Genomic DNA, 27,671 nt, shown 5'->3' on the forward strand with positions numbered 1-27,671 from the left:
GTCGACACACACACATTAACCAAACAACTAGGGCTCACACATACACACACACATTACATCAACATTGGCCCATGCTGTACTGTTGTCCCTCACACACACACACACACACACACACACACACACACACACACACACACATGTCGATTGGATGGGTCAATGTCAGGCTCTGGCAAACAACAAAAGGCCCTGTGCATATGATGATATCTGTGTCGCATCCTGTCATCTGCATCATTGACGGAGGGACAGGCTAACATGGTGCTGATGCACAGGGTGACACTATAGCAGTGTAGCAATAATAACAAGTTGTCAACAAGGAAGTGTAATGACATCCTTGTAGGTATATCTGAGCAGACATTATGCATAGGTTCATAGGTTCATACTAGGCTATCTGCCCAGGGGCAATTATAAGCCTAGCCCGATTCTGTATGGCTTACGCCACCCCTTGATTTGAGTATACTGTGCCCTTTTTAAGGTTTAATTTACTGTGCCTCTGTCTAATAGTGACACGGGAGTAATCCCTGGGACAAACCTACGATCCCCCATCCACCTATCGAGATTCTTCTTGAAGAGATTCAGTGAGGTGCTCTGCCTCACATGAACTGGAATTCTATTCAGAGCCAAGGAGCCTCTGGGTTATGAACCTGTCCCTCCAGCAAATTCTATTTATTTCTGTGCTGAGGTTCAAGTCCCTCGTATGTGGCTCTAAGGGATTTAGATTTACTGAGGTGGAGCATGTCCGTTAATTCTGGATTTGACATAGCTTTGTATGTCAGGCATAGATCGCCTCGAAGTAGGCGGTATACAACTGAGTAGAGCTGGAGTTTTTTTAACCGAGCAGCATATGGCATCTGTTTGAGACCCTTGATCCTCTTGGTGAGATACTTTTGGGGTTTTTCTAATTGATGCAGGTGTCGGGTAAGGTACATCCCAAAAGGGGCATTGTATTCTATGATGGGCCTGATGAGGGATGAATAAAGGGGCACGATTACCTCTCTTGATCTAGATGTGAAACCCTTCGTGATGAGGTGGGCTATGTAGAAGGTCTTTCTAACCACTTTGGAAATGTGGTTTTCAAAGGAGAGATTACTATCAACTTGGGTCCCCAGGTCCCTAATAACTTTCTCTGTACTTAATGGGTTTCCGCCTATGTGGTAATTTGTGGGCACATTGTTTTGCCAAAGGGTATGACTATACATTTTTTGGCATTTAGCTTTAAACCATGGCACTGGCACCAGTTATCTGTCTCTGTGAGACCTTTTTGAAGGATGTTTGTGTCAGCTGGAGAGTTGATTATGGCGCTCAGTTTGCAGTCATCTGCGAACTTGGTGAGCCATAGTCCTCCCACGTTTGCCTGTACCTCGGAAAAGTATATACCGAACAAGAGTGGTCTGATTGTCAATGTAGCATTGTTTACACCACTGTTAGGTCTGAGCATGTATTGTCCACCCATGTGCCACTTGGCTGAAGTGTAATGTGTCGCCAGCATGTGTTAGTGAGTTGACAGTACGTGTGTGATGTGTGCAGTACAGATTAGCAAGTGTACATCTGTGAACATGGTGGGTGTGCACTGTCCGGATGTACGTGCATAGTGGACACATGGGACGTGTGACATAACCTGTCATACACATTAACATCACATAGTATCTTTCAATGGCCAGTATGCATTCTACTACAGTTATGTACTAACATGGGTAGATGTGTGTATGACATGGGTTGACACTATGCTGTGGGTGATACCGTTAATATCTGTCAATGATTTGCGGTCTGGTAGTATACACAACCTCAACAGCATGACTATAAGCAATCATTGGATGATGTCCTGACAAATGCCACACAGTAGTAGGGAACTACCAGTAACAATTGGATCCTTCCGGTGCTACACTATAACACTAACCAGTGGTAATGACCGCCATCCATTCCTGTGACCACACCTGTTTGGCATATAGCCCCCTTAGGTACATGCAGACACACTAGAGATGTGTCCATCCAAATCTGGAAATGCATGGATTGGCCTACAATGCATTCCCTGGATGGGACGCATATCCTACACAAGGGTATCATACAGATGGATACCTGTTGTCTGATACATGCTGTATAGCAGTAAGCCGACTATGGCATAGTCATCCTCATGTACTATACATACTATCCCATCAGTACCACACAGGTGGTAGCCCTCAACATATATGTTGGGTACCAGTGTGTACATACAGCCTCATGTTATGTCATGTGTCCCTTGGTATCCACATATCCATAGGCATTGTGGAGTCCCAAGGTGTATCACATAACACATTAGAGGCCTGAATGCATATCCACAAGGCAGTTGTACACCTATAAAGACTGTCCATTCTTGGCAGTCTTTGTTGTGTATGACCATGTCTGACATATACCCCAGGCATATACCCTCACTCAAACTAATCTTAAGTAACTGTCATGGGTGTGTATGCCACAGATGACCTTGGCCACAGATCACGACAGTGGATGGCCTTGTCACAAACATACATATGTGACCTACGATCTGAGAAGCAGCAGCACAACCTGTCAATGGAAACAAAGGTATTCATGTAGTATGCAGGCTTCACACCTATGTACTGATTGAGGAGACATGTACATATATATATATTTGCCACACAGATATGTGTGCAATGCACTTACTGTTGTAATCATACTATGTCATACCATAGTAAAAGCAAAACCCACACTGCATTGAACAACAGTGACACACACACCATCACTATTTGTAGGATTCAAACCCCTAATTAGCTATGTTATGACACCAGAGAGTGATGCATTAACACGGCATGCTATCTGCTTTACTGGGTGGCTTTTCTTCTCCGGCAGTATTTGTAGGATTGTGACATCATCAGTCTTTCCAAAGAGGAATGTACCTCTTTTAGTGTGTTTTCCCAGTCTCCAAAAAGGGCACGCCTTTCAAAGACAATTGCACACATACACACGTTGACTGTTTGCAGGCTTCAAACCCCTACCTAATGATGTTATGATAATAGAGAGAGACGCATTAACATGGTGCGCTATTTGCTGGTTTCTTTTCCACAGCTGTATTTGTAGGATGGTGACATTATCAGTCTTTCCAAAGAAGAATGTACCTCTTAGTGTGTTTTCACAGTCTCCAAAAAGGGCATTCCTTTCAAAGACAATTGCACACATACACACACCCTCACTGTTTGTAGGATTTAAACCCCTACCTAACTATGTTATGATACTACAGGGAGACACATTAACACGGTGTGCTCCTCTTTGGAAAGACTGATGATGTCACCATCCTACAAATAGAGCCCGAGAAGGGAAACCAGCCAGTAAAGCAAATTGCACGCCATGTTAATGCTTCTTTCTCTAGTATCATAACATAGTTAAGTAGGGGTTTGAATCCTACAAACAGTGGGGGTGCGTGTATGTGTGAAATTGTCTTTGAAAGGAGTGCCTTTTCGGAGACTGGGAAAACACACTAAAAGAGGTACATTCCTCTTTGGAAAGACTGATGATGTCACCATCCTACAAATACAGCCGGAAAAGGGAAACCACCCAGTAAAGCAAATAGCACACCATATCAATGCATCTTTCTCTAGTATCATAACATAATTAGGTAAGGGTTTGAATCTTGCAAACAGTCAGTGTGTACGGGGGGATGTGTATGTGTACAGTTTCCTTTGAGAGGTGTCCCCTTTTTGGAGACTGGGAAAACTCACTAAAAGAGGTACATTCCTCTTTGGAAAGTCTGATGATGTCACCATCCTACAAATACAGCAGGAGAAGGGAAACCGTCACCATCCTACAAATACAGCCGGAGAAGGGAAACCACCCAGTAAAGCAAATAGCACGCCATGTCAATGTGTCTCTCTCTAGTATCATAACATAGTTAGGTAGGGGTTTGAATCCTGCAAACAGTCAGTGTGTATGGGGGGGTTGTGTATGTGTGCAGTTTCCATTGAGAGGTGTCCCCTTTTTGGAGACTGGGAAAACTCACTAAAAGAGGTACATTCCTCTTTGGAAAGTCTGATGATGTCACCATCCTACAAATACAGCAGGAGAAGACAAACCAGCTAGTATAGCAAATAGCACGCTGTGTTAATGCATCTCTCTGTAGTATCATAACACAGTTAAGTAGGCGTTTGAATCTTGCAAACAGTGAGTGTGTGTGGGGGGATGTGTATGTGTGCAATTGTCTTTGAAAGGAGTTCCCTTTTTGGAGACTGGGAAAACTCACTAAAAGAGGTACATTCCTCTTTGGAAAGTTTGATGATGTCACCATCCTACAAATACAGCAGGAGAAGGAAAACCAGCCATTAAAACAAGTAGTGCGCCATGTTAATGCATCTCCCTGTAGTATCCCAACGTAGTTAGATAGTGGTTTGAATCCTGCAAACAGTGAGTGTGTGTTTGTGTGTGTGGGGGGGTGTATGTGTGCAATTGTCTTTGAAAGGAGTGCCCTTTTTGGAGACTGGGAAAACACTAAAAGAGGTACATTCCTCTTTGGAAAGACTGATGATTTCACCATCCTACAAATACAGCCGGAGAAGGGAAACCACCCAGTAAAGCAAATAGCACACCGTGTTAATGCTTCTTTCTGTAGTATCATACCATAGTTAAGTAGGGGTCTGAATCCTGCAAACAATGAGTGGGGGTGTGTGTATGTGTGCAATTGTCTTTGAAAGAAGTTGCCCTTTTTGGAGACTGGGAAAACACACTAAAAGAAGTACATTCCTCTTTGGAAAGACTGATGATGTCAGCATCCTACAAATACAGCCGGAGAAGGAAAGCCACCCAGTAAAGTAAATAGTGTGCTGTGTTAATGCGTTTCTTTCTAGTATCATCACATAGTAAGATAGGGGTTTGAATCCTGCAAACAGTGAGTGTGTATGGGGGAGTTTGTATGTGTGCAGTTTCCTTTGAGAGGTGTCCCCTTTTTGGAGACTGGGAAAACTCACTAAAAGAGGTACATTCCTCTTTGGAAAGTTTGATGATGTCACCATCCTACAAATATAGCAGGAGAAGGTAAATCAACCAGTAAAGCAAATATGTTTTCACAGTCTCCAAAAAGAGCATTCCTTTCAAAGACAATTGCACATACAGACTCACACACACTCACTGTATGCAGGATTCAAATCTATGTCTAATTATGTTATGATACTACAGGGAGACGCATTGACACAGCACATTATTTACTTGACTGTCTGGTTGCTCCTCTCCTGCTGTATTTGTAGGATGGTGACATCATCAGACTTTCCAAAGAGGAATGTACCTCTTTTAGTGAGTTTTCCCAGTCTCCAAAAAGGAGACACTTCTCAAAGGAAACTGCACACATACACTCTCTGTTTGCAGGATTCAAACCCCTACCTAATTATGTTATGATACTAGAAAAAGACACATTAACATGACGTGCTATTTGCTTTACTGGCTGGTTTCCTTTCTCCTGCTGTATTTGTAGGATGGTGACATCATCAGACTTTCCAAAGAGGAATGTACCTCTTTTAGTGAGTTTTCCCAGTCTCCAAAAAGGGAACTCCTTTCAAAGACAATTGCACACATACACCCACTGTTTGCAGGATTCAAACCCCTATCTAACTATGTTATGATACTACAGGGAGACACATTAACACAGCACGCTATTTGCTTTACTGGATGGTTTCCCTTCTCCTGCTGTATTTGTAGGATGGTGACATCATCAGACTTTCCAAAGAGGAATGTACCTCTTTTAGTGAGTTTTCCCAGTCTCCAAAAATGGGACACCTCTCAAAGGAAACTGCACACACCCCCCACACCCACTCACTTACTGTTTACAGGATTCAAACCCCTACCTAACAACGTTATGATACTAGAGAGCGATACATCAAAACGGAACGCTATTTGCTTTACTGGCTGGTTTCCCTTCTCCTGCTGTATTTGTAGGATGGTGACATCATCAGACTTTCCAAAGAGGAATGTACCTCTTTTAGTGAGTTTTCCCAGTCTCCAAAAAGGGAACACCTCTCAAAGGAAACTGCACACATACACATCCCACCCCCCCACACACACACACTGTTTGCAGGATTCAAACCCCTACCTAACTATGTTATGATGCTAAAGAAAGACACATTCACACGATGCACTATTTGCTTTACTGGCTGATATCCCTTCTCCTGCTGTAGTTATAGGATGGTGACATCATCAGACTGGACATGGTGATGTGTGTACACTTTGTTTTATGCCATTCCAGGAATGGTCCATGTGGATCAGCAGGTGTCAACAGCTTGAGCAAGACCTCAGAATCCTTACCTTGTGTGATATATCTGTGGACACATTGACATTCCATCATATGTCAACACATATTTATGCACAACTTGTTGGTTTTGTGGATACTACATGTGTCTGGGATGTTGATAAAGGGCTATTCAAAGTCTATGTGACACATGTGTAGATGTGTTCATTGATGTATGTCCTGGGTGGCTGCCTTGCAAACAGTCTAGCATGTTTGGGAACCATGATCCACACATGAACATACCACAGTTGGTAAGGTTGTGTGTATGTCAGTTTCCCATAGCTCTGTTTATGACTGCAACCATGATGGACTCCATGATCTTGCAGATCAGACTTCATAGGCGTACTGGACTTGACTTCCCATGGTGTGTTGTGCACCAACACTTGTGGGGAGTGCCATATGTAGCTGTGACACATTCAATTGTTCCACATCCTTTGTAGGGGGTGAGGCTCAGCTGACTGTTCAGGTGCATGATCTGTTTGATCTGTAGTTTGTGCATGACACATATTGGGAATCAATGTATTCCACTTGCTGCCATGCTTTTAGTAGTGTGGGTAGCTGCTCATCCATTCTACATGTGATATCTCCTGGTATGATGATATGGACTATTGTCAGTGGGAGATGGGTATGCACATATGGACCTGTCTGTCATGATATCGGCATTGTCACTCAGGTACAGTTGGCCCTAACTCAGGACATATATGGGTATACATTGCTATTTATGACATAGCTGAAGGAGGTGTCATGATTCAGTCTGGACTCCTTCTCAGCTACTCTTTACAAAACACCAATGAACATGAGCACTAATCCCTGTTATACTCTTTTACATGCTTAAAACCCTACTGATCCTTTGTGATCAGGCTACAGAGTATGTCATGATAATATTCTGGCATGTCCAGGGGTTGGATTCGTGTGCACTCTTCAGTCCAGCTGGTGGATATTGTGATATTGACACAATGTCACATCTGCCTCATGTACACAGACAACCCTCTCCTCCTCCCGACAAACTCAGATATATGTGTGAGATGCACCTATATAGACATACAGGGTGCTGAACTCTCGACCCATGACTGGCACAGTCTATCAGGTGGTGAAGGTAACCACACACACCACATATCAGTCTCACATATCCTCTAGCAACAGCACTCAAACCACATTATCACACATACACATACTCAGATGCTGTAAATGTACTCTACCTAAGAAGCAGAGACCTCCAAAGCAGACACACACACACCTGCTACCCCACTACAATACCCACATATCACATAGTTCACAATGTCAGTGCGCCACACAGTCACTGCCCTTCGGGCTAGACAACACACCTAATACACTTGTAATAGGCGACACGTATTGTCAGACACACTGACGTACCACTCACCAGCCCTAACAAGGGAATAGTCACTTTGGGCTGTCTGTTGGGTGCCAGGATCTGCCGCATAACACAGGCAGTCAGGTCACTCCAAAGCAAGTACAGGACTGGCACCATCATTGTCCATGCTGGTGTGTATAACCTGAGACGTTACTCCCTGGACCACATGACATGATACATGGAAGAACACTCTGATCATGTAGCCCAGGCCAGTATGACCCTGACCTTGTCTAGCATCTTACAACCACCAGTTATGATGTCACAGTATACGGACACACATAACACATTTAACAGTTGCCTAACAAATCTGTTTAATTCATAGGGGATACAGTGTCTGTCAGCCTATGGTGACATGCTCAACATGCCACGTAGCTTCACTATGGACAGCTTGCACCTGTCACCCTTGGACTTTGGAATGCTGGCTAAAGCTCTTGCTACCACCATAGTGCCTTTTTTAAGCAGGGCTCAGAAGACAAACCCACCTCCATAGACATTATAGGTTAAATGAAACTAAGGGTAATGCTGCTCAACAGTTGTGTTAACCTCATATTGCGGCCACTCAGGACTCTCCTCAGTTTGAAGGATAGCGATATCTGTGCACTGTCAGACGCCTGGTTCAGGCTCGCTTATGCACACCAGCACTACCAGGTTATATTTCATACCATGCTGTCTGACAACAAGATTTGGAACAGACAACACAACTAAGGGGAGTATCCATATATATCACAGATACACACACGTCCGGGTTAGTAGCACTGCACAAAGCATCACAGACAATACATATACAACTACCATTGTGCAATACTGCCTTTCAGTTTGTTGCCTGCTACAGAACACACTCCCAAACTCAGGAACCACACTTGGCTTTCGTGGGAACTATGGAGAATATGAAGGTCTCCACAAACACCATTATATTGTGTGACTTCATATACACAAATATTGACTGGGGATACTACTCAAGCCCCGACACCCTCACCCAACAGTCGTTACAATTTGTAGACTCATATGCTATGGCACAACCAGTCAGCACAGCCACAAGGGGGAATACATATTGGACCTGATCATCACCAACATGGGGATTATATGTTCCACACCAGCGATATACCCCTCATTGGTAAGGTCAGAACATACATGTATCTCACTGGACATACATATACCCTCCACACACCCATCCTGGGTAATCTTGGTGAACTTCTCATGAGCCAACGTCTCACTTCACCGAAGCAAGGTGGTATCCTTCAGAGACCCTGAGACAGTGGCAAATACGGCTCACACTGCTGCATCCTTTACATACACATTCTATGGACACCTAGTGGACTGCATGGATTGTGCTATTCCAAATAACAACAGGACTCACTACTCCAATGGCAGGGGATCTGTCTGGTAGACCCCAGCCATTAATAAGCTGTACAACGTCAGGAGGAAGCTACTACATGATAGAGCACAATCCCAGACTGGGAAGGCATCTGTGATCTGTACTAGCAAACAGCTACAATCACTCATGAACTTTTCTAAGGGCCGCTTCTACCAGACAATTGCAACAGACATGTAGAACTATCACACAGCCTTCTTCAGTTATGTTAGGAACCTGGGTGGACACTCACTGATATGCTGTGAGTTACTGCATACTGACTAAACCTACCCTGAACCCACTGGCATTGCTAACATCCTGGCAAACAGGTTCATAGCAGATGTCTTCCACCCATCCCCCCTAAGGAGCAACTATCCATCCCAACAGAGTATAACCTCCCTGACATCACACAGTAACAGGTGAGTGCTGCCCTCCCCAAAGCGTATATCACAGTATCAATGTGACCAGACGGTGTCCCAGCCTGCATCTTACACGAGCATCATGACAGACGCAACCCTCACATTACATCACTGTTCAATATCGGAGTTACTACAGGATATGTACCCAAGGAATGGCATACAGCGACAGTGGTCCCACTCCACAGAGTTGGTACCACAACGGACCACAGACAATATTGCCCTATAAGCCTAAGTAGCCTGTTCTGCAAAGCTATGGAGTGTATTGTCATGGGACTCATACACATAGACATCGGGAACCTACAGACACTGTGTCCTACACATTTCAGCATTGTTGTGGGCAGATCTTGCCTCTTGAACCTGTTTGTAGTCTTTAAATGGCTAACAGGTCCATCGACATAGAGACGGCTGTCCACACAGCCTACCTGAACCTTGTAAAACCCTTCAACACAATATCCCACTGGGCTATTATGCATAGGCTCACCAGCGTCAATATGGACACATATCTCACATGATGGATTGATACCTGGATCAGGGATAGCACCCACATGGTTAGAATTGCAGGTGCCATGTATGACTATACACCAGTTACACATGGCATCCCACACGGCTCTGTCCTGGGACCTCTCTTGTTCAGTATATATTTGTCTGAAGTACAGGCTACCACAGGGGGAATATGGCTGAACATGTTTGCACTTGACTGCAAACTGGGTGCCATGATCAACTCTCCAGCTGCCAAATGTATACTCAAACAGGGTCTCACAGAGATGGATGACTGGTGCCTGAGCCATGGCCTACAGCTAAATGCCATTAGTTGCATAGTCATCCCCTTTGGGAATAACAACATGCCCACAAATTACCACATAGGTAGTACTCCATTACATATAGTAGGAGTTGTTAGGGGTTTGGGGACATGACTTGTTTGTACTGTCACCTTTGACATTCACGTTGCCAAAGTGGTTGGACACACCTTCTATGTGGGCCACCTTATCCCATATGGTTTCACATCTAGATCGAGTGAGGTCATTGTGCCTCTATACTCATCACATCCATGCTTGGTTACAATGCCACATTTGGGGTGTACCTTACCCGACACCTGCAGCAACTGTACTGGCCATGGAAGTTCCTCACCAAGCAGATCTAGGGACTCACACAGATGCCCTGCACAGTTCAGATGCAGTAACTCCAGCTCTACTCAGTTGCTTACAACCTACTCAGATATGATGTGTGCCTGTTGTTTACAGATATACCCAACCCAGAATTACTGGACATGCTCCACCACAGGATATCCGACTCCCTTGGAGTTACACACTCCAGGGATGTATACTTCAGCACAGATGTTAATAGGACATTGTGGAGGGACAGGTTCTTATCCCAGAGGCTCCACTCACTCCAGAATGTAATCCCAGTTTCACATAGGCAGAGCCACCCACTGACCAACTACAGGAGACATCTTGACGACTGTATGGATGATCATGTGTTTACCCCTGGGATATCTTCTGTGACCCTGCTAGACAGAGGCACACTAGCCTAAATGTACATGGGCTATCTTGTGTGACCTACTATTCACACACACAGTGTAGTAATCTGACAGGGTTGCAAATGCCAAACACACTCTGGCTAGGCTTGTACATGCCCTAGGGCAGATAGTCTAGTATCGACCTCTGAACCTATGCTAATGTTCAAGATGCACAATGTTTATTGCTGATACTGTTTGCAGGTCTTTATCATCTTTGCTTTACCAGTTTATATGAACAACTTCGGTATCTGAAAAACATATTTGATTATGACAGGGTTCCACTATATTATAGATGTGTCTGTTGTCATATAACTGTGTGCACAGGGCAGATTGCTGTATAGTGACAGGTTCCTGGGTTAACACGTGCAACTGCCAGATATGCGTGGCCCACTGCTGTACTCAGACATGGCCTAAGTGTGTGAGAATGCCCAGTTCTGCCATTCCGTGTTTTGTTGCCTGACATTTGTCTCATTTATTCAAGTGTGTGAGCATGCCCAATGTGAGCTTTCAGTATGTTGCTATCTGAGGTCCACTACATTGGTTGATGTATGCGAACATGACCGATATTAACATTTATACTGTGTGTGTTGGAAGTCAGGTTCTGTTCTCACTGCAGGACTCACCTTTGTGTCATAACTCGACAATGATTATGCTGTGCCTGCAGGGTTTCCATGAAATACTTTGCATAGACTTATCAACATTCCTGCATACAGGCTAACATCTGCAATAATGTCATGGTTTAGTGGCTCAGTACGTTGGCTATAGTGCACAGTATCCTGGGTTCAAGGCCCATCACTGCTTTATATTTACATACTGAGCAGACCAGACTGCTTAAGGGCCAGTTAAGCAAATATGAGCATGTTGGCTTTTGTTCAGCTATGCCCTACTTAGACCGGGCTTGTCCGACATTGCTCAATATTCACCAACATTGCTGGACATCGCCCAATATTACTGAACATTAACCACAGTTGTGCTAGTTGGTGTGTGCGATTTAATTTGCATATACTACATGGTGGTAAATGCTGTTTAGCACTGCTTTATATTGTATAACACATGGCAATCATGCTTTAGGTGGTGCTGCAGGGCTGCCTATGTCGGATGCACATACTACACTCCCTGTACATGTTTGAAAGCAGGTAGTGTCAACTTAGACATCCCTTTTACTATATGTGTGAGTTGGAGAGAGGTATCATTTCCACAGTTCCTACTGAGCCAGTGTATGTGCTATGCTTTGCCTCTTTGCCAAGGCCAAAGCATACTGGGCATGCCTCCATCTGCCTACTGGGGCAGGCTCAGGTTGTTCCTCCTCCGAGTCACACTCTGCCTGTGATGGCCTTGGCAATGGTGGGGGGCTGTTTGGCCCAGGCCTATGCTGGTCCTGCTGCAGCTGTTTTCGCAGGATCATATTATGTAGCATAGCACATACCATGATAATTTGGGTACATGTAGTTGGTGAATACTGCAAGGCTCCACCAGATGTGCCCAGGCACCGGAACTATGACTTGAACAGCCCAAACACATGCTCTATTACATTACGTGTTTGTGCGTGTGCCTCATTATGCCGTTCCTGTTCAGGTGTGTGCATTTCTGATGGGTGTCATCAGCCACGGCTCCAGTGCATAGCCAGCATCCCCATTAGGTGACCATGTGGGATGTCCCCATTGGCAAATGTCTGGTACAGCTGCGTCAGATGCCAGATAGGGGAATCATGGTAGCTTCCAGGGCAGCCTGCACACACATTCAGTATTATGCCCTGGGCATCACACATGACCTGGCAGTTGATGGAGGGGAAGCCCTTGTGGTTGAAGTAGACCCTACCCCGCTCGCCGGCTGGTGCTTTGATGCATATGTGCATGCAGTCTATTGCACCCACTACCTCAGGGTATTCCGCTATTTGCTGGAAGAGATGCATATTGCTGGCCAGTACCTCACGGAAATTGGGGAAATATACATGATCACCGACATGTGCTGACATGGCATCCAGGAACTGGTGTAGTACCCTGGATGCTGATGCCTGTGATATCCCCATCATATAACCAGTTGGTCTCTGGAAGGTACCTGTTGCTAATATTCTTAGGCCAACACATACCTTGGTTTCCACTGGGATGGGCTCCCCTCTGTTGATTCTGTGTGCGAGGCGTGGCCTGCACAGCTCAACAATTTGCTGCAGGAGGTCTCTGTTCACTCTATAGTGCTCCACTATCTCCAGCTCATGTAGCCCCTGGTAGGTTACCCTGGGCCTGTACACTCTTCTCCGTCTCCTCACTGTGGGTTGTCCAGCAGCATTTCCATTGTCACCACCCTCAGCATGTTGCATATGTCGCCTTATAACAGCAACGGCAGCCCCTAACATTTCTTTGTCTCAGTAAAGCTTTTTCAGTTTTCACTTCTATTAGCTTACTGCAGTGTCTGCTGTGAAAAACATACTGGACTGTTGTTTGCAGAGTTTAAAGTGCTAGGCTGGGCTGGGCTAGTCCACTGCCCGTGTAATTGCCTGATTCTGATTGTTTTCACCTGCTAGCTCTGCTAGTACTCTCTGGTAGCTTCCTACTATTTGTTGTGCTTCCTTTTTCCTTTCTGTTTCCTCGGGGGGGTGCTGAGCACACAAGCGCAAACATGCACACAGCAGCTAACATGCGTGCACACATGCTTACACGGACTAAAACTTGCTTATTTGGGTTAAAACGCACACACACCAGCTCAAACATGCTTACAACTCTTTAAAGAGCCTTATACATGCTTACTCCGGCTTAAACACGTGCACTCACGCTTACACTCGCACTCTGTTTTACTCAGGTTTACACGCACTCGCACGTGCGCATACCCGCTCAGCAAGAAACTTTGGTGTTATCCATGGTATACACCTTCCATGTCTTGCCTTTCCCTAGCCTACCTGTTGACACACCTCTTTCCATGATTTGTGAATGACAGCTGACACATGCCCCTCTGCCCCAGTGAGCTTCACTTCTTTCATACATACCCCCTATCTTCTACTCTGTTACTCCCCATATCCTACTTGCACACTCCACTGACTGTGCTCATTTGCTATGTAAACTTGCGATTCACTATCCTAACGCTCATTTACATAGGATTGCCTACTAATGCTTGGTTACATGTCTTAGACTGAGCTTCCCCCCTTAGCAACCTCTACTCGGAGGCCATGTTGTCTTCAGCCTGCCATTCCCTTGCATTGTACATTAGCAATTTCAATAAAATCCACATTTGTGGGTTTTAATTTTTAGTATTCTGGGTTTTAGAGTGCACCCCGTTTGCGCGGCGCTGCACTACGCTTAAACATCGGAAATCGTCGAAAAAAAATAAAATATTATTATTTTCATATTGCATCAGGAAACATTTCACATGGCCATAGATTTGGCCATTGGCATGCTTCCTGGACTGGATGCAACCTTTATTTGGAGCTGTCACGGCTCCATTTTGCTATTTGCAGAACAGTACTCAGTTGTCAACTGAGTACATTTCTGCAAATAGCACTGCTCTTACTCGGACAGGTTTGGGCTTCCTGAATCGCAAATCTACCTCATTTGCATGCCTTTCATCTGCAATTGAGGTAATTTGCATATCCCAGCCCTGTCCGTGTAAGAGCCATTTTAGGAGCTCTCTTACACGCTCCTACAGGCTGTTCCTGGATCGCTCATCGGACATGATGGCTGCATGGAGTCTTACTCTACTCTAAGACTCCGAGCAAGCCTTCGTGAATCCGGCCCACTCTAAAATTCTGACTCTGGATGTAAAGACTTATGCAGACAAAATCTGTAACTCTGAGAAAATTAGTGCTTGTCAAAGAAGACAGCTTGTGCTTTTACTTTATTGTAAGTTCATAGATTAGTACTAGGCTAACTGTCCTTGTGGACCATTTTTAGCCTAGCCAGTTACCCCATGTGAGAATCAAACCCTGCTCCTTTTGTTTGTAAGGTAAACACCTTAACCATTATGCCAACCTCCCACCCATTACACTTAGATTGCCAAGCAGACTTATTTGTACATACATGCCTTCTTGATTTTAATTACCACTACTACTAATAAGTTAATAAGTTAGATCAAGGTAAGGATTAACAGGATAGAGGAGAAAGTAATAGTTAGGAACAGGGAAAAGGGGGTGGAGGTCAGGATGAAAATATGTAAGGTAGCTTAGAAAGTGGTTAATGGCAATGGGAAGGCATCTTTATAAGACAGCATCTTAGGGAGGGTTGGTCTTTTTCTGTCAGATAAGACAGTTTCTGTTTTGGCTTGAAAAAAGTAAAATTTGAAACTGACAATCAACTACCTACTTAAATGTCAGAAACTTATCTGGCAGTTTAGCATAGACTATGTGCTAACAAGTTTGATCCTGTTGTGGTTTTGCTTTATTGACTTTCAACTGAAAGCTGTAAAACTTTGAGCAAGTCATTTAACCAGACCGTGCTCCAGAATTGTCTCCCTAAGAGACATGGCCAGTTGCAAATGGACAGAATAAATTAATATATCGCTACACTTATAGGTTCCTTAGAATTACCCGCGGTAGTGGTACTGCGGTAGGGTTGTCGCCTCACAGTAAGACGTTGTCCCGTTCAATTCTCAGCTAGAGCATCTTCTGTGTGGAGGTATACGTGAATGGGCGTGCCTTCGTTGAAGGTTGTGCATCAGGGCTGGTAACTTGGCACGTAAAAATCCACTACCAAACATTAGCGGATCGGAGTTCTGCTGTGGCGACCCCTAACCGGGATAAGCCGAAAGACACAACAACAACTTATAGGTTCCTTAGGAAAAATCCCGCATACAAAAAAGCTACCTTAAAAGGACATGAGCACAATACTTAAATGATAACAAACTATTCCAACGACTAGATCAAATTGTTGTTTATAATCTTGGCCATGATGGGATAATAAGCTTACTTGTTGAATTTTAGTCCATGACTGGAAATTGTCTGTTCTAGCCGGATGCTAGGGCATATATAGTATTATGTGAATACATTACGGTCAGTACTGCTTTCACAGATTCTCCCATAGTTCCTGAATTTAAATAGCCAAAAAATAAATAAATAAAAATTAAAAACATCAAAAAATGTCTGGATGTTGTGATTCCTTCTCCTCACATCTGCTCCTAGCACATAACATGAATAACTGCCTTTTATGACAGTGAAACATTAGTACGTAAGCAGTTATAATGGATATGGGACAGCTTTACATAAGCCTACTTCACTGTAGGGGAAACTCTGACAATGCTGTCTATTGTACAGTGCATTCATAAAAATGCAAACAACATTTTTGTGGGTATTTTTTAACAATCAAAAAAATAGCAGTGTAGAGACCAACAAAAGCTTTCCTACAGTCAAGAAAGAGATAAGAAATTATTTAATCTACTTCCTAATTTCTGTAAGTTTACAGTACCATGGTTATCCAGAATGTTGCTAAAAAGTCAGAGAATGCTTATATTCCTATTTCAAATTACTACTGCAACTTGCTCCTAACTACTAAAAAGTAATGTTGAATATATAATTATTTTATTTTGTTTTATTTTATTTATCATTCGTTGACCAGCGAAGACCCGATGTGGCATTTTGCTTTGTTGACCAGGGAAGACCCGATGTGGCATTTCTACAACTAGGGGACACTTGGTCACAGTAAATCTGTTACTTTTAAATCAATTGTCCCTACAGTTAATGCAGCATATACCAGTGCAAAGGGTTAGAATGCCTTGAGCAGAAAATTCTGTCATAATAAATAAACATCCACAGTGTGTAAAGCTTCATAACGTTTATATAATGTAGCTGTTTATAACTTTATATCATCGCTGTCTTAACTGCCTGTCACTGATTCTCTTTTTCAAATGGTCAGTCCAATCAGACAATATATAAAATATTTCTAACACATTTAATTTTGTGCCTGTGGCATCAAGAAATATAACACAAATCTTTTTCCAGTATAAGTTCTTTCTCTTCTTTTTTAGTACTCGTTTTATTAATTGCTTATAAAACATTCTCAAAGAGACAGCATATGCTATCAAATGAAAGATCCAGCTCTGCCTAACCTTATATTAAAAAAATCATCTGTGTAAGCCAACACCAAAGGAAACCATGTCAGCTATTAAAAAGGCTTATACCTCTAAAATATCAAGACAAATACAATTACATTTTAATACAGGTGAGATCTGATGACAGAAGGCTAAAAAGATAGTCCTGCACTGGTACTGGTACTGGTACTGGATAGGCACTGGCACTGGTACTGATACTGATACTGGTACTGTAACTGGATACGCACCGGCATTGGTACTGGCACTGGCACTGGTACTAATACTGTTACTAGTACTGGTACTGATACTGTTACTGTTACTGAATAGGCACTGGCACTGGCACTGGTACTGATATTGGTACTGCTACTGATACTAGTATTGGTATTGATAGTGGTACTGGATAGGCACTGGCAATGGTACTGGTACTGATATGGAACTCATACTTTTCTGGTACTGATACTAGTACTGGTACTGATACTGGTACTGGATAGGCAGTGGCACTGGTACTGATACTGATGCTGATACTGGTACTGGTACTAGATAGGCACTGGCACTGAGACTGGTACTGTACTGGTAGTGGATAGGCATTGTTACTACATCTTAGTTGATTCACATGAGCTACAAGAAATTGTGTTCACCTATGATGATAAAATTATAAAAACGGCGGATTGTGTTGGGCTACGATACTCCTCGCACCTAAAGATTGACAACATGAAATTCTTTTAAAAAATGCAGACTCAGTTTGCAGCTTGGCGTCCCTAACCCTGTAACATAAAACAAAGCATTTAAACAAATACAGTCTGCCAGCACTGGCTTATGGGGTACCTTAAATATCTTATTCAAGGGCTCCATGCTAAAATGTTGGCACTTGGAATGCTGAGTGCTTATGCACTGAAAAAAAAAGACGCAGGTGTATGACTATTTAGCATCACTCTTTTCCTTTAAACTTGTATTTTTTACAAAGGGGACAATCCCTCTGCACTGCCAATGTCAGAGGCACCCCTCTGAACTTATACATACCAATTTTGAAATCACCATATCTCACAGAAAAAAGAATATACCGAGAAATTGATATACAAGTACTTTTTTTTCAGCCATTCAGTCTTCATATTTCAGAACTTGCTTATGTGGGTCCCAACATTTCAAATAATTACTGATTCAAAGATGTAAGGAGATGACAGGACACATGTAAGCCACTTTTGCCCAGTTTCAAATTGCAATTTATCATTAAGTATTATGAAATATTATTTATGATTAGTATTAAGAATGCTAAGTTGGATTGGACACTCTAAATTGGCCCTAGGCGTGAGTGTGTGCATGCGTGTTTGTGCCTTCTGTGGAAGGTTGGGCACGGGGTTGGCAACTCGACACCACAAAACTCCACTGCCAATCATGAGCAGACAGGTGATCTGTTATGGTGACCCCTAACCAGGAAATGCCGAAAGAAGAAGAAGATTAAGAATCCTAAGTGCCTTTGTTATAAAAACTATATACTGTTATGCTTGAGCTATACCTCACAAAGTGCTAAACAGATTCAAATCCAGATGTCCAGTCTTCAAACTCAAACTATAAACCACCACCAGATTAATGCAAAATAAATAAATACATAAAAATAACAATTTGCAAAATTCAAAGACAGCCTATTTTAAACTCAGCTTGTGTCACCTGTATCAGAAAACCGTGATGCTAATAATCCTAAATTACTTGCAGGAACATTTCTTTTTCTTCCTTTGTAATCAGCTGAATTAAGAATATGTCATTAGTACATGATGTATCGCAGTCCTTTACCTTTGCTGTGGTACTGCATTGTACATGGACACATTGTAAGTTATTCCGTCACCATTCATCAAAAGACAGCTTCCTGTCATCATACAGAGTGCAAGAAAGTTTGAGAAACAGATCTCTTCTGTACTAACTGCAGGAAGTATTCAAAAACCTCCCAAAATGTTTCTAATTCTTAGAAAAATGCATACCTCCTCCCTTATGAGAGCATATGAGTTTTTATCCTGGCTTTTTTAGCCCTGAGCACATATTGTATCTGTCACAACCCCCTCTGTGAACATATCAAAGCAATGCTTAGTTCCCATGCTGCAGTGCTACACACATCAAGTTTATCATGTTATTCTCTAAGGTATAAGAGAGAATATATTATTAAGAATTCAACTTAAAAATCCAGCTACTAAGATCTTGTTGTATATGTTTCTTTGCCTGATAAAGCAATGTTTCTCTTTTTCACATATACCATACTTGAAGCAAGGATCCTGCTAAAATATGTTGTTTAATACATATCTGTCCCTACTGACAACTCTCTGGTAATGTGCCACACACAATTTATTAAGGCAACTTTAAAATTATATCAGTGTAATACATCTGATAAACACTATCACTGCAATCCTTATGGTTCATGCTGTAATCCTGTTATGCCACAGACAAAAGGGTTCAAATTAAATGACAAAACAAGCCCCCAGTAAATAGTAGCAGTACACTCCAAAGAATTCCATATACCAAAGTGATCTGATTTAGCAAATCATGCACAGACATTAATCATGTGTAGCCAAACAATATGACAAAAATGCTCATTTATTCTACCCTGCCCATACAAATCATAGCATACCATATAGTTTGAGTAATAAAGCAGCTCCATAGCAAACAGCAGTAAAGTCCTGAGTGTGACCAAGATGACCTGAGATCAGCTAGGGACCTAGGTGCTGTTAGAACTGATGACAGAATTTAAATAGTGAAAAACCAATTTTAGCTGATCCATCCTGGGAGGAAGGATGTGGAGTGGCCCATACCAATGCTTCACTTACTGAGAGATAAGCACTTGGCATGCTGCCTCTGGACAAGAGACATTCTCAGTTGTACCAATGAAATCCATGTGACAGCTTTCATGAACTGCATGAAGAAATATATAATAGGAGAAGTCACTGTGTGCTTCCTATTTGTTAGCATACATGTCAGCTGTTGTGATATCATTAGGGTCACAAAATGGAAAACTTACTTATGGCAGCCAGAATGTTGGCTGCATTGCTAAAGGTCATTGCCCCAATGATATAGAATGAATGGATGGTTGTGGAGGGGGTGGATGACTGGCAGGCAGTGCAACGTAAAAATTATTTTAAAAAGTTACAAATTACTGAATACTGCTTTATGTCTGTTATATGCTTATATGTGTGCCTAGTTGTTAATGTTCCATATTGGTTCAATTAGCTCCTTAGAAATTCTTATGATTGCCATATGCATCTTCTGCAGATTTAGCTAATATGATTCTTATATGTAGAGGAACAGATTCCTATTAACAAAAAATGAAAATGTACATAGCTACTATATCTACAAAGAATGAGCAGTTTTAGTGATCACTTGAATGCACAGTCATTTTCGTTTTCCTGCAGAAAAAAATATATAATTTAAGAGTAAAGGCCCATTCTTGTCATAATCCAGCATTATGACATCTTGACTGAGAAATCCCTCTCTGTAAACTGCCATTCTTATATGCGGAACCACAATTATCAGAACATCCATGCTAACATAAGCTATGATAATTTGTATTTCTGATTAAGAAAACAAAAGATTAAACAGCATTTAATTTGTTTCTCTAGTCTTTGTTCGTGAGTCCCAGTTCAGTGAATAAGGCATTCAGTAAAATAATCTCTTGCAGTCTTCTTTAGTGAACATATATATCAGTTAACACGCTTAACTCACCAGTGTTGCCATGGTAAATCCTATAACTTCAATGTACCCGTCATCATGGCGCTGAGGTTCAAAATCTCTATGATCTCCTGGATTTCCCCATGGCATTGTGCCAGCACAGTACCTGAAATGCATAATTGGGTATACATAATGAATATTTCTACAATTTTAATTCAACAGTTTATTTCTTCCTATGTTTACATGTTATTTGTAACTGACAATAAATAACTTGGATTTTATACATGACAAATATTTAATAGCGCTATTGTGCAAGAATGGTAAAAATAGATTATATACATTTTGGTGATTCAGTTTTAAGACAGTAAACACACGGTACATGCTCAACTACGCTGTTGAATAAGAATATAGAAAGATATATTTCAGTGGCACAGCTTTAATACAAAAAACTAATATGAGATTTTGAAGGGTTTTTATAACAAACCTACCTTCAACAAATCACAGGTTGAAAGGTATGGGTTTACCAGAGAAAAAGACATATACACAAACATTATGGCAAATAGCCCAGTAAAAGGTTACAAGTTTTACTTCAGAGAAAAGATTAAAATATAAATTATTCCAATAACCAAAATGAAAGAGTAAATAATTAGGTGACATGATATATTAAGGTGGTTAAGACAGCAGTAAGTTATAGTGATGCAAAGACAATTTGCAAGCCACATCTGATAAGTAAACATAGTCAGATTCTAAAAGATTCAGGGTAACATAGCAAAGAGTCACTGCCCTCTAGCCACATTACTCCAACTGGCAATTTCTACCTCACTCCTGAGTGTGACATCATACTGTCTGGTAGGGTATGTCCTACAGCTCCGCTTGCAACATCAAAGGTGAAAAATTATTGTTGATCCATAATGTGATGAGTTGATAAAACAATTCTAAAACATTCCATATTAATGAACCTCATTACCCATTTCTTTCACTGATGACTGCCAAGGCTGTTGTCAGCCTTCAAGTCAATTGAAGCTGTCTATCACCACAACCACCCCTTTCTCTCAGCACCCTTACTGCAGGTGTGCTCCATTGCAGACTTAACAGTGGCGCTGCGAGACCCTGAATTGGTGTACTATCACACTACCACCTACAGTATACTATACAGCATCTTTATCAAAAGACAACTGCAAGTTTCATGATGTCCAACACATACAGAAAAACTGAAATTGGCATTCTTGTTGTCCCATGAACATTGATTTTATGTTCAGCAGAGCATGAGTTAAACAGTAAGATCAGCAAAAAAACCCTCAAAAGGCTGTCTTTTTGAACTTTTGTGAACTTATAAGTGTTTATGGGTATCTTTACATCCGAGTCAAAGGGTAAAATGGTCACACAGCCATCTATTCAGTAAAAACTGAAAGAAAGACTCAGTCAAGCTAGATGCCTCACTGTGTAATAGCTTAGTGTATGCAAATGACCCTTTAAGGACATGCCGGTGTTTTAGCTACATTGCTTCTGAATGCCTGTGACTTTACCTTTTGGGTCTTTATGGTTAAATTCAGACCAACAAAGCCAAACCTCACAAGCTGTAGATCTATGCTTCAAATCATTTTCTCACCTTATCAGTAGAGTAAAAATGGATTGTTTGGCTATAGAAACACAGAGATGGAAATCAAGGCTGATGTCCATAAACATAAGGGTACCTGAAGAAATCCCTTCAGAAAAATCCAAAGCAAAGGGTAAGAAGGAAAATGTAACGCTGAAGACTTGTAAAGAAGACAAGTAAAAAAGCAAGGCTAATTATGCTAAAGACATCTTAGGAAATTGTATATAGCTTTTCGTTGCAAGTAGAATCAAGAAAAGTCAGATAGTTTTTGATAGGCTTACATACATATTAGCCCTTTAAAATGAGAAAAAGATACATTTTGGCATACAGTAACTGATATCTTACAGTGTATAAAACAATAAGCAGAATGCTGTGTGGAGAAGATTCAATATTAAATTATGTATATGGTCAGTGAGATGATGTGATCGGTGTTAAAGAGGCTTAATGAGGAATTAAGGGCTGTAAAGATGAATATGAGAAAGGAGACAAAAAGCTGCAATGCTGAATGAAAGCACGCTGTGAGAGTCACATGACAGATATGGAAAGAAAGAAAATATGATAGCCACAAAGTCTGACAAGGTCCGCTTATGAGCAATATTAAGGAAATGTCCTGCAGTGAATGAAAAAGTTGTCATCAAATAATTCATTATTTTAAAGTGTATACAATATGAAAATTAAATATACAACTGAAAACAATGCATGTGATGGAATAAAGCCAGTTAGAGTCTCTCACCACCAAGACTTTCTTTTGGAAAATAGAAGATAGTCTTACTAGAATCCTTCAGGTTCAGGACAACCTCCAGGTTCTGTACCATATAGTAGTACTGGTTGCACCACTGATTTGCACACCTCACTTTTCAACTTCTTTAGCATTCTTTTGTCATACACTGCCCCTGACACTGTATGCCATTTGGCTGCAGTCCCTCTGGTTCTACCTTTGGCCTCAGTATTCAGACTTCCCTTCACCTCAACCATTCCTTCCAGGCTTGAGGCTGTTAACTTGTTCCACTATTTTTTCTTCTATCTCAGTTTTTTACTTCTTCCCTTTTCCCCATTTGTTGCCATTACTACTGTTTTATCTGTACTCACTTTCATCCTGTATATATTCAATTTTGCATTCCATCTCACTACTCTTTGCTGAAGTTCTTGTTCAGAGTCTGTCGGCAATGCAACATCATCTGCATACAACAACTTTGTTGATCTGCCCACTCTGACCTGTTTGGTAATGTAGCCTATCACCAATTTGAATAGCAGCAGGCTCAGAGACAAACCCTTATGCACACCACTGTTACTAGGAATGCCTCTGAGTGCAAACACTCTTTGTACCTGTGTCATTGGGTCCTTGTACATAGTCTGCACTAATTCAAGCAGTGTTTCTGGGACTGCAAACCATCACAGGACTGCCCAAAACAGCTGTCTTTGGACCTTCTTATATGTTTCCTCCAAGTCTAGGACTGCCCAGTTGGACTCTTTCCTTCATCTCAGCTATATGTTGCACTGCAAACATCGGATTGGCTTTACTCTACCCAGATCAGAATTTGAACTGCTTATTTCCCATCGTAATTTTTAATGTTCTATGTATTCATTTATCAGTCACCCTCTCCTTGACTTTCATACAGTGTCAGGAGTTTGATACATCTGTACTGCCCACTGTTGTAAATATCCAATTTTTTCTTGTGCACTGACATTAGTATGCTTATTCTCCAGTCATTTGAAATACATCTTTCTCTCCATTCTGCTATGCGTTCCCTCAGGATCACTTTCTCTCTTAACTCAATCATCATCCTGATCATATCTACAGTGACCTAGATATAGATATAATAAAAAATAGAAATATGGTGAGGACAGGATTCAGTGCTTCCACAGCATGGCACTTAATTACATCTGACCATATATCTCTCAACCATCTCTGATCCGGCAGAATGTCTCAGGTTCTAGGAATTATATTGATCAGTCATTCATAAAGATTTTGAGTTTCTGGCATATCAGCTAGGTTCCACGTCACTAGATAATTATAAATATTTGAGTTTTAACTTTATATCCTTCAAAGATGCATACTAAAGCAAACATATTCTTTTCTCTCAACTTTTTAATTTGTATAAGTGTGATATTTAAAATCTGCTTCATAATTGTTTTGCCGTTGTCCAGAGATTTTACAGTAATAGGCTAAAAGTTATGCTCCTCTCATATACCACTTACTTTATTTTACTTCCATTTTTTTCCTCCTGAGGAGATCCTGAGGTAATGTTTGATAGTTTGCTCTGTCTACCTGTTTGAGTTTTCTGCTTTTCAGTTTTGTAGATGTGTGTTGGTGGCAATCTGATAACAGGATTGTTATATAAGAAAAAACAGAAGACAGAATAAACAGGAGTTTACATTTAGAATAAGTTACTTTTGAGCTATTAATAAGAGGGTTTTTACCTTTTCTTTAGTAACCGTCATTTAAAGATTATTTATGTTTCGAGCATTATGCAGTTAGACAAGAATAACCAGCAAGTAAAAAAGCCTTTCACTCAGCTTCACAGAACTTTGTGGTTATTAAAAGGGTATTTGATATATATATCTATCTAGCTAGCTACACACACACATACACATATATATCTATAAATATATAACATCTATAACTTTATATATATATATATATATATATATATATATATATATATATATATATATATATATATATAGATAGATATATATATATAAGGGTCAACTGAAATTAGTTGACTATACTTTTGGTCAACATCTACTTGGCTGACAAAATGTAGTCATCTAAGCAGATGCTTGACAGATGCATGAGATCATACAATTCTTGTGGTAGGGAAACATGACCTTTTCCCAAGATTGTGCAATCTTAGAATTAATGCCTATAATTATCAGGCTAAAGTGGTGTAGACCCCCCACCACTACCCCTGCAAATACTGATGTTTCAATATAATTTCTAATATGAAGTTTTGCATGCACCGATATTGTCTTTTATTTTATTTGTTTTCTGGGGTAGAACACTGATCTTCATGAACCTTATAGATCAGCATATGTATAGTATCAGTGTTAATGCTTGCAAAGTTGACGATTTATTTGTAACTTTATGAACATCACTAATTATATTTAATAATATTTATATATCTAATAATATATATATATATATATATATATATATATATATATATATATATATATATATACATATATATATATAATAATAATAATATTTGGGTGCTTTTTAAATTCCAGTACATCTATACTGAAAGACAGACAGATAGATAGATAGATAAACAGATAGATAGATAGATAGATAGATAGATAGATAGATAGATGGATAGGTACACACAGAGAAAATGGGGACACAATTTAATAGGTAATGACCTTTTGCCTTTTTTGATGTTTGAGTTTCTCAGGGTGTCATATTTGCTTCAAAATTTGGTTAATATTTTGTAACAGCTGTGGATTCTGATAACTTACTAAGCATTTAGATCTCTAAATAATGACAGAACTTAAATTTTAGATGACATACACTTCAGAAGATACATGCTAATGTATGGATTGTTAATTTGCAGTTTAAGTTTATAGATTATATGGAAAATCTTTCAATAATTTCTCATTATTAATGTTTTTATCTAATTTTGTTTATACAGTGTTGAATACATAAGTGATAGGCTCTAATGAAGGCTGTTCTTGTATTTTGTAAGGAAGTATATTTTACTAAGTCACTTTTGTAAGCTTTTTTCCCCCTTAAGTTTCCTGTGGCTCACATGATAGTTATGATGAGTGACAAGGGTTTGATTCTCACAGAGAATTATTTTTTCTGCCCTGTGGATGTTTTGCAATTGTTCATTAAATAATTATATGATCATTTTGTAAGCTTCACATAATTAAATCCTAGATACATCAGGTCAACTTCTTACATCACCTTCATTGTGTCAGCTACCATGAGTCCTCTTCCCTTTCCCACCTGTTTTGTTATTCTGCATCATTTGGGAATTGAAGATTGGTAGCAAGTCTGTTGCAATGTCAGTGATGTTAATAATTTATGTGCATATACAGTATATACAGTATTTATATATATATATATATATATATATATATATATATATATATATATACACACACAAACACACACACACATTATATATATATATATATATATATATATATATATATATATATATATATATATATGGGTCTATGTTGTTAAATCAAAAGTATGGTTCACTGAACTGTACTTTGATGAACTCACTTCCGCGAAAGTGCATTCCATCGAAAATGCACTTTCACGGAATAAACAAATAAAGACTATGTGTATGAGTGTATGTTTATTTGTATTCCAGAAATCATACACTGGTTGGAGGATCTGAAGTTACACCGAAAACACTTTGTGACAGGATGAGGCACTTTTTGGAGAATTTGCACTTGAGGGTCAACAGCAGCAAGTGGGTGATGTTGAGCCTAAAGCTAGTTAGACTCCTTTGAAGAAACAAAACCCTTGCTCTTGGAGGGCATTTCGAACCTGTAACTTCAGAGCAGTCTGCAGTGTCCCAGGCAGATAATGAGGTTATAATGACCATTCGGAAGAGTGTAGCTTGCAAGACCAATCAGTAAAAGAAGATTTACAAGGTTTTCTAGATGCTTTTCCTTAGGAAGGTAGGGCTAAATATTTTGATTTGTTTATAGAAAAAGGCCTGCATAATTCACAACAAATATGTTTAGGTCCACATCAGGATATTTTACTGGCGTCTGGACATAGTGTGCTGTCCTTTTCCCAACTTGTTTTGAACTATTAGCACCCATCTTCAAGTGGGGTCATTCCTGTAGCCATTATTAACAGCAAAGTGAGGGGAGAGTGTTATTCAAGGTGCAGGTTATAGTTCTCCAAAAAGTGTTTACTGTGGCTCATATCCCTGTTACCATTAAAGATATAATCTGCTGAGGTGAATATGTTTGTGTTTTTAACATGGTTGACACTAATGTGATTAAGTGCATTTTATATTCAGAACAGCCCGCAGTTAAAGATCTTGCTTTGCCTTTGCCCCTTTTAAGAAAAAAAAGACAGCTGGGCAAATTTAGCCTTAGGAATTGGGATAATTGGGGGTTGACTTTATTCTGTATATGGAAGTGGTTATTGAAAAGACCCCATAGCAGCTGTGAGTATTATTGTTACTTGCAAACCTTTTGACACTTTAGGAGGTTTGGCAGTTGAGATGGGGGTCTGTTTAGCACTGGTACAACCAGAAGTTCCTTACATTAAAATTAATTAACAAGTCTCTGAGATGGGAAAAAAAAATCACACAGATACCTGGTTGGGAGTTATGTAGATAATCTGAGATTACTGGTTCCCAGGAGGTCTAATGATCGGGATTCTGGGCTGAAAGCCAGTTGGGCATTCAGTAGTGGCATCTATACTTGACCAGCTTGATATTTTGTCCATGACTGATCACAGTGTATGAAAGCATCTCTGGAGACCAAATGCTGGGGTAAAGAAGGGGTGATATGCAGCAGATCAATGGCA

General features: G+C 40.6%; 1 protein-coding gene across 3 annotated transcripts in view; it reads right to left on the reverse strand.

The window, feature by feature from the left end:
- Positions 1-27,671, reverse strand: part of DGKI (diacylglycerol kinase iota) — a 5,490,864-nt gene that overhangs the window by 3,471,452 nt on the left and 1,991,741 nt on the right. For all 3 annotated transcript variants that reach the window (XM_044088223.1, XM_044088222.1, XM_044088221.1), the window contains one exon: positions 20,623-20,734. In XM_044088223.1, the coding sequence (XP_043944158.1) occupies positions 20,623-20,734 (112 nt within the window). The remainder of the gene's footprint in view (positions 1-20,622; positions 20,735-27,671) is intronic.

The sequence above is a fragment of the Protopterus annectens genome, chromosome 11.part0 (genome assembly GCF_019279795.1).
Source record: "Protopterus annectens isolate FY-2018-M chromosome 11.part0, PAN1.0, whole genome shotgun sequence".
In the NCBI taxonomy this organism is placed as follows: domain Eukaryota; kingdom Metazoa; phylum Chordata; order Ceratodontiformes; family Protopteridae; genus Protopterus; species Protopterus annectens.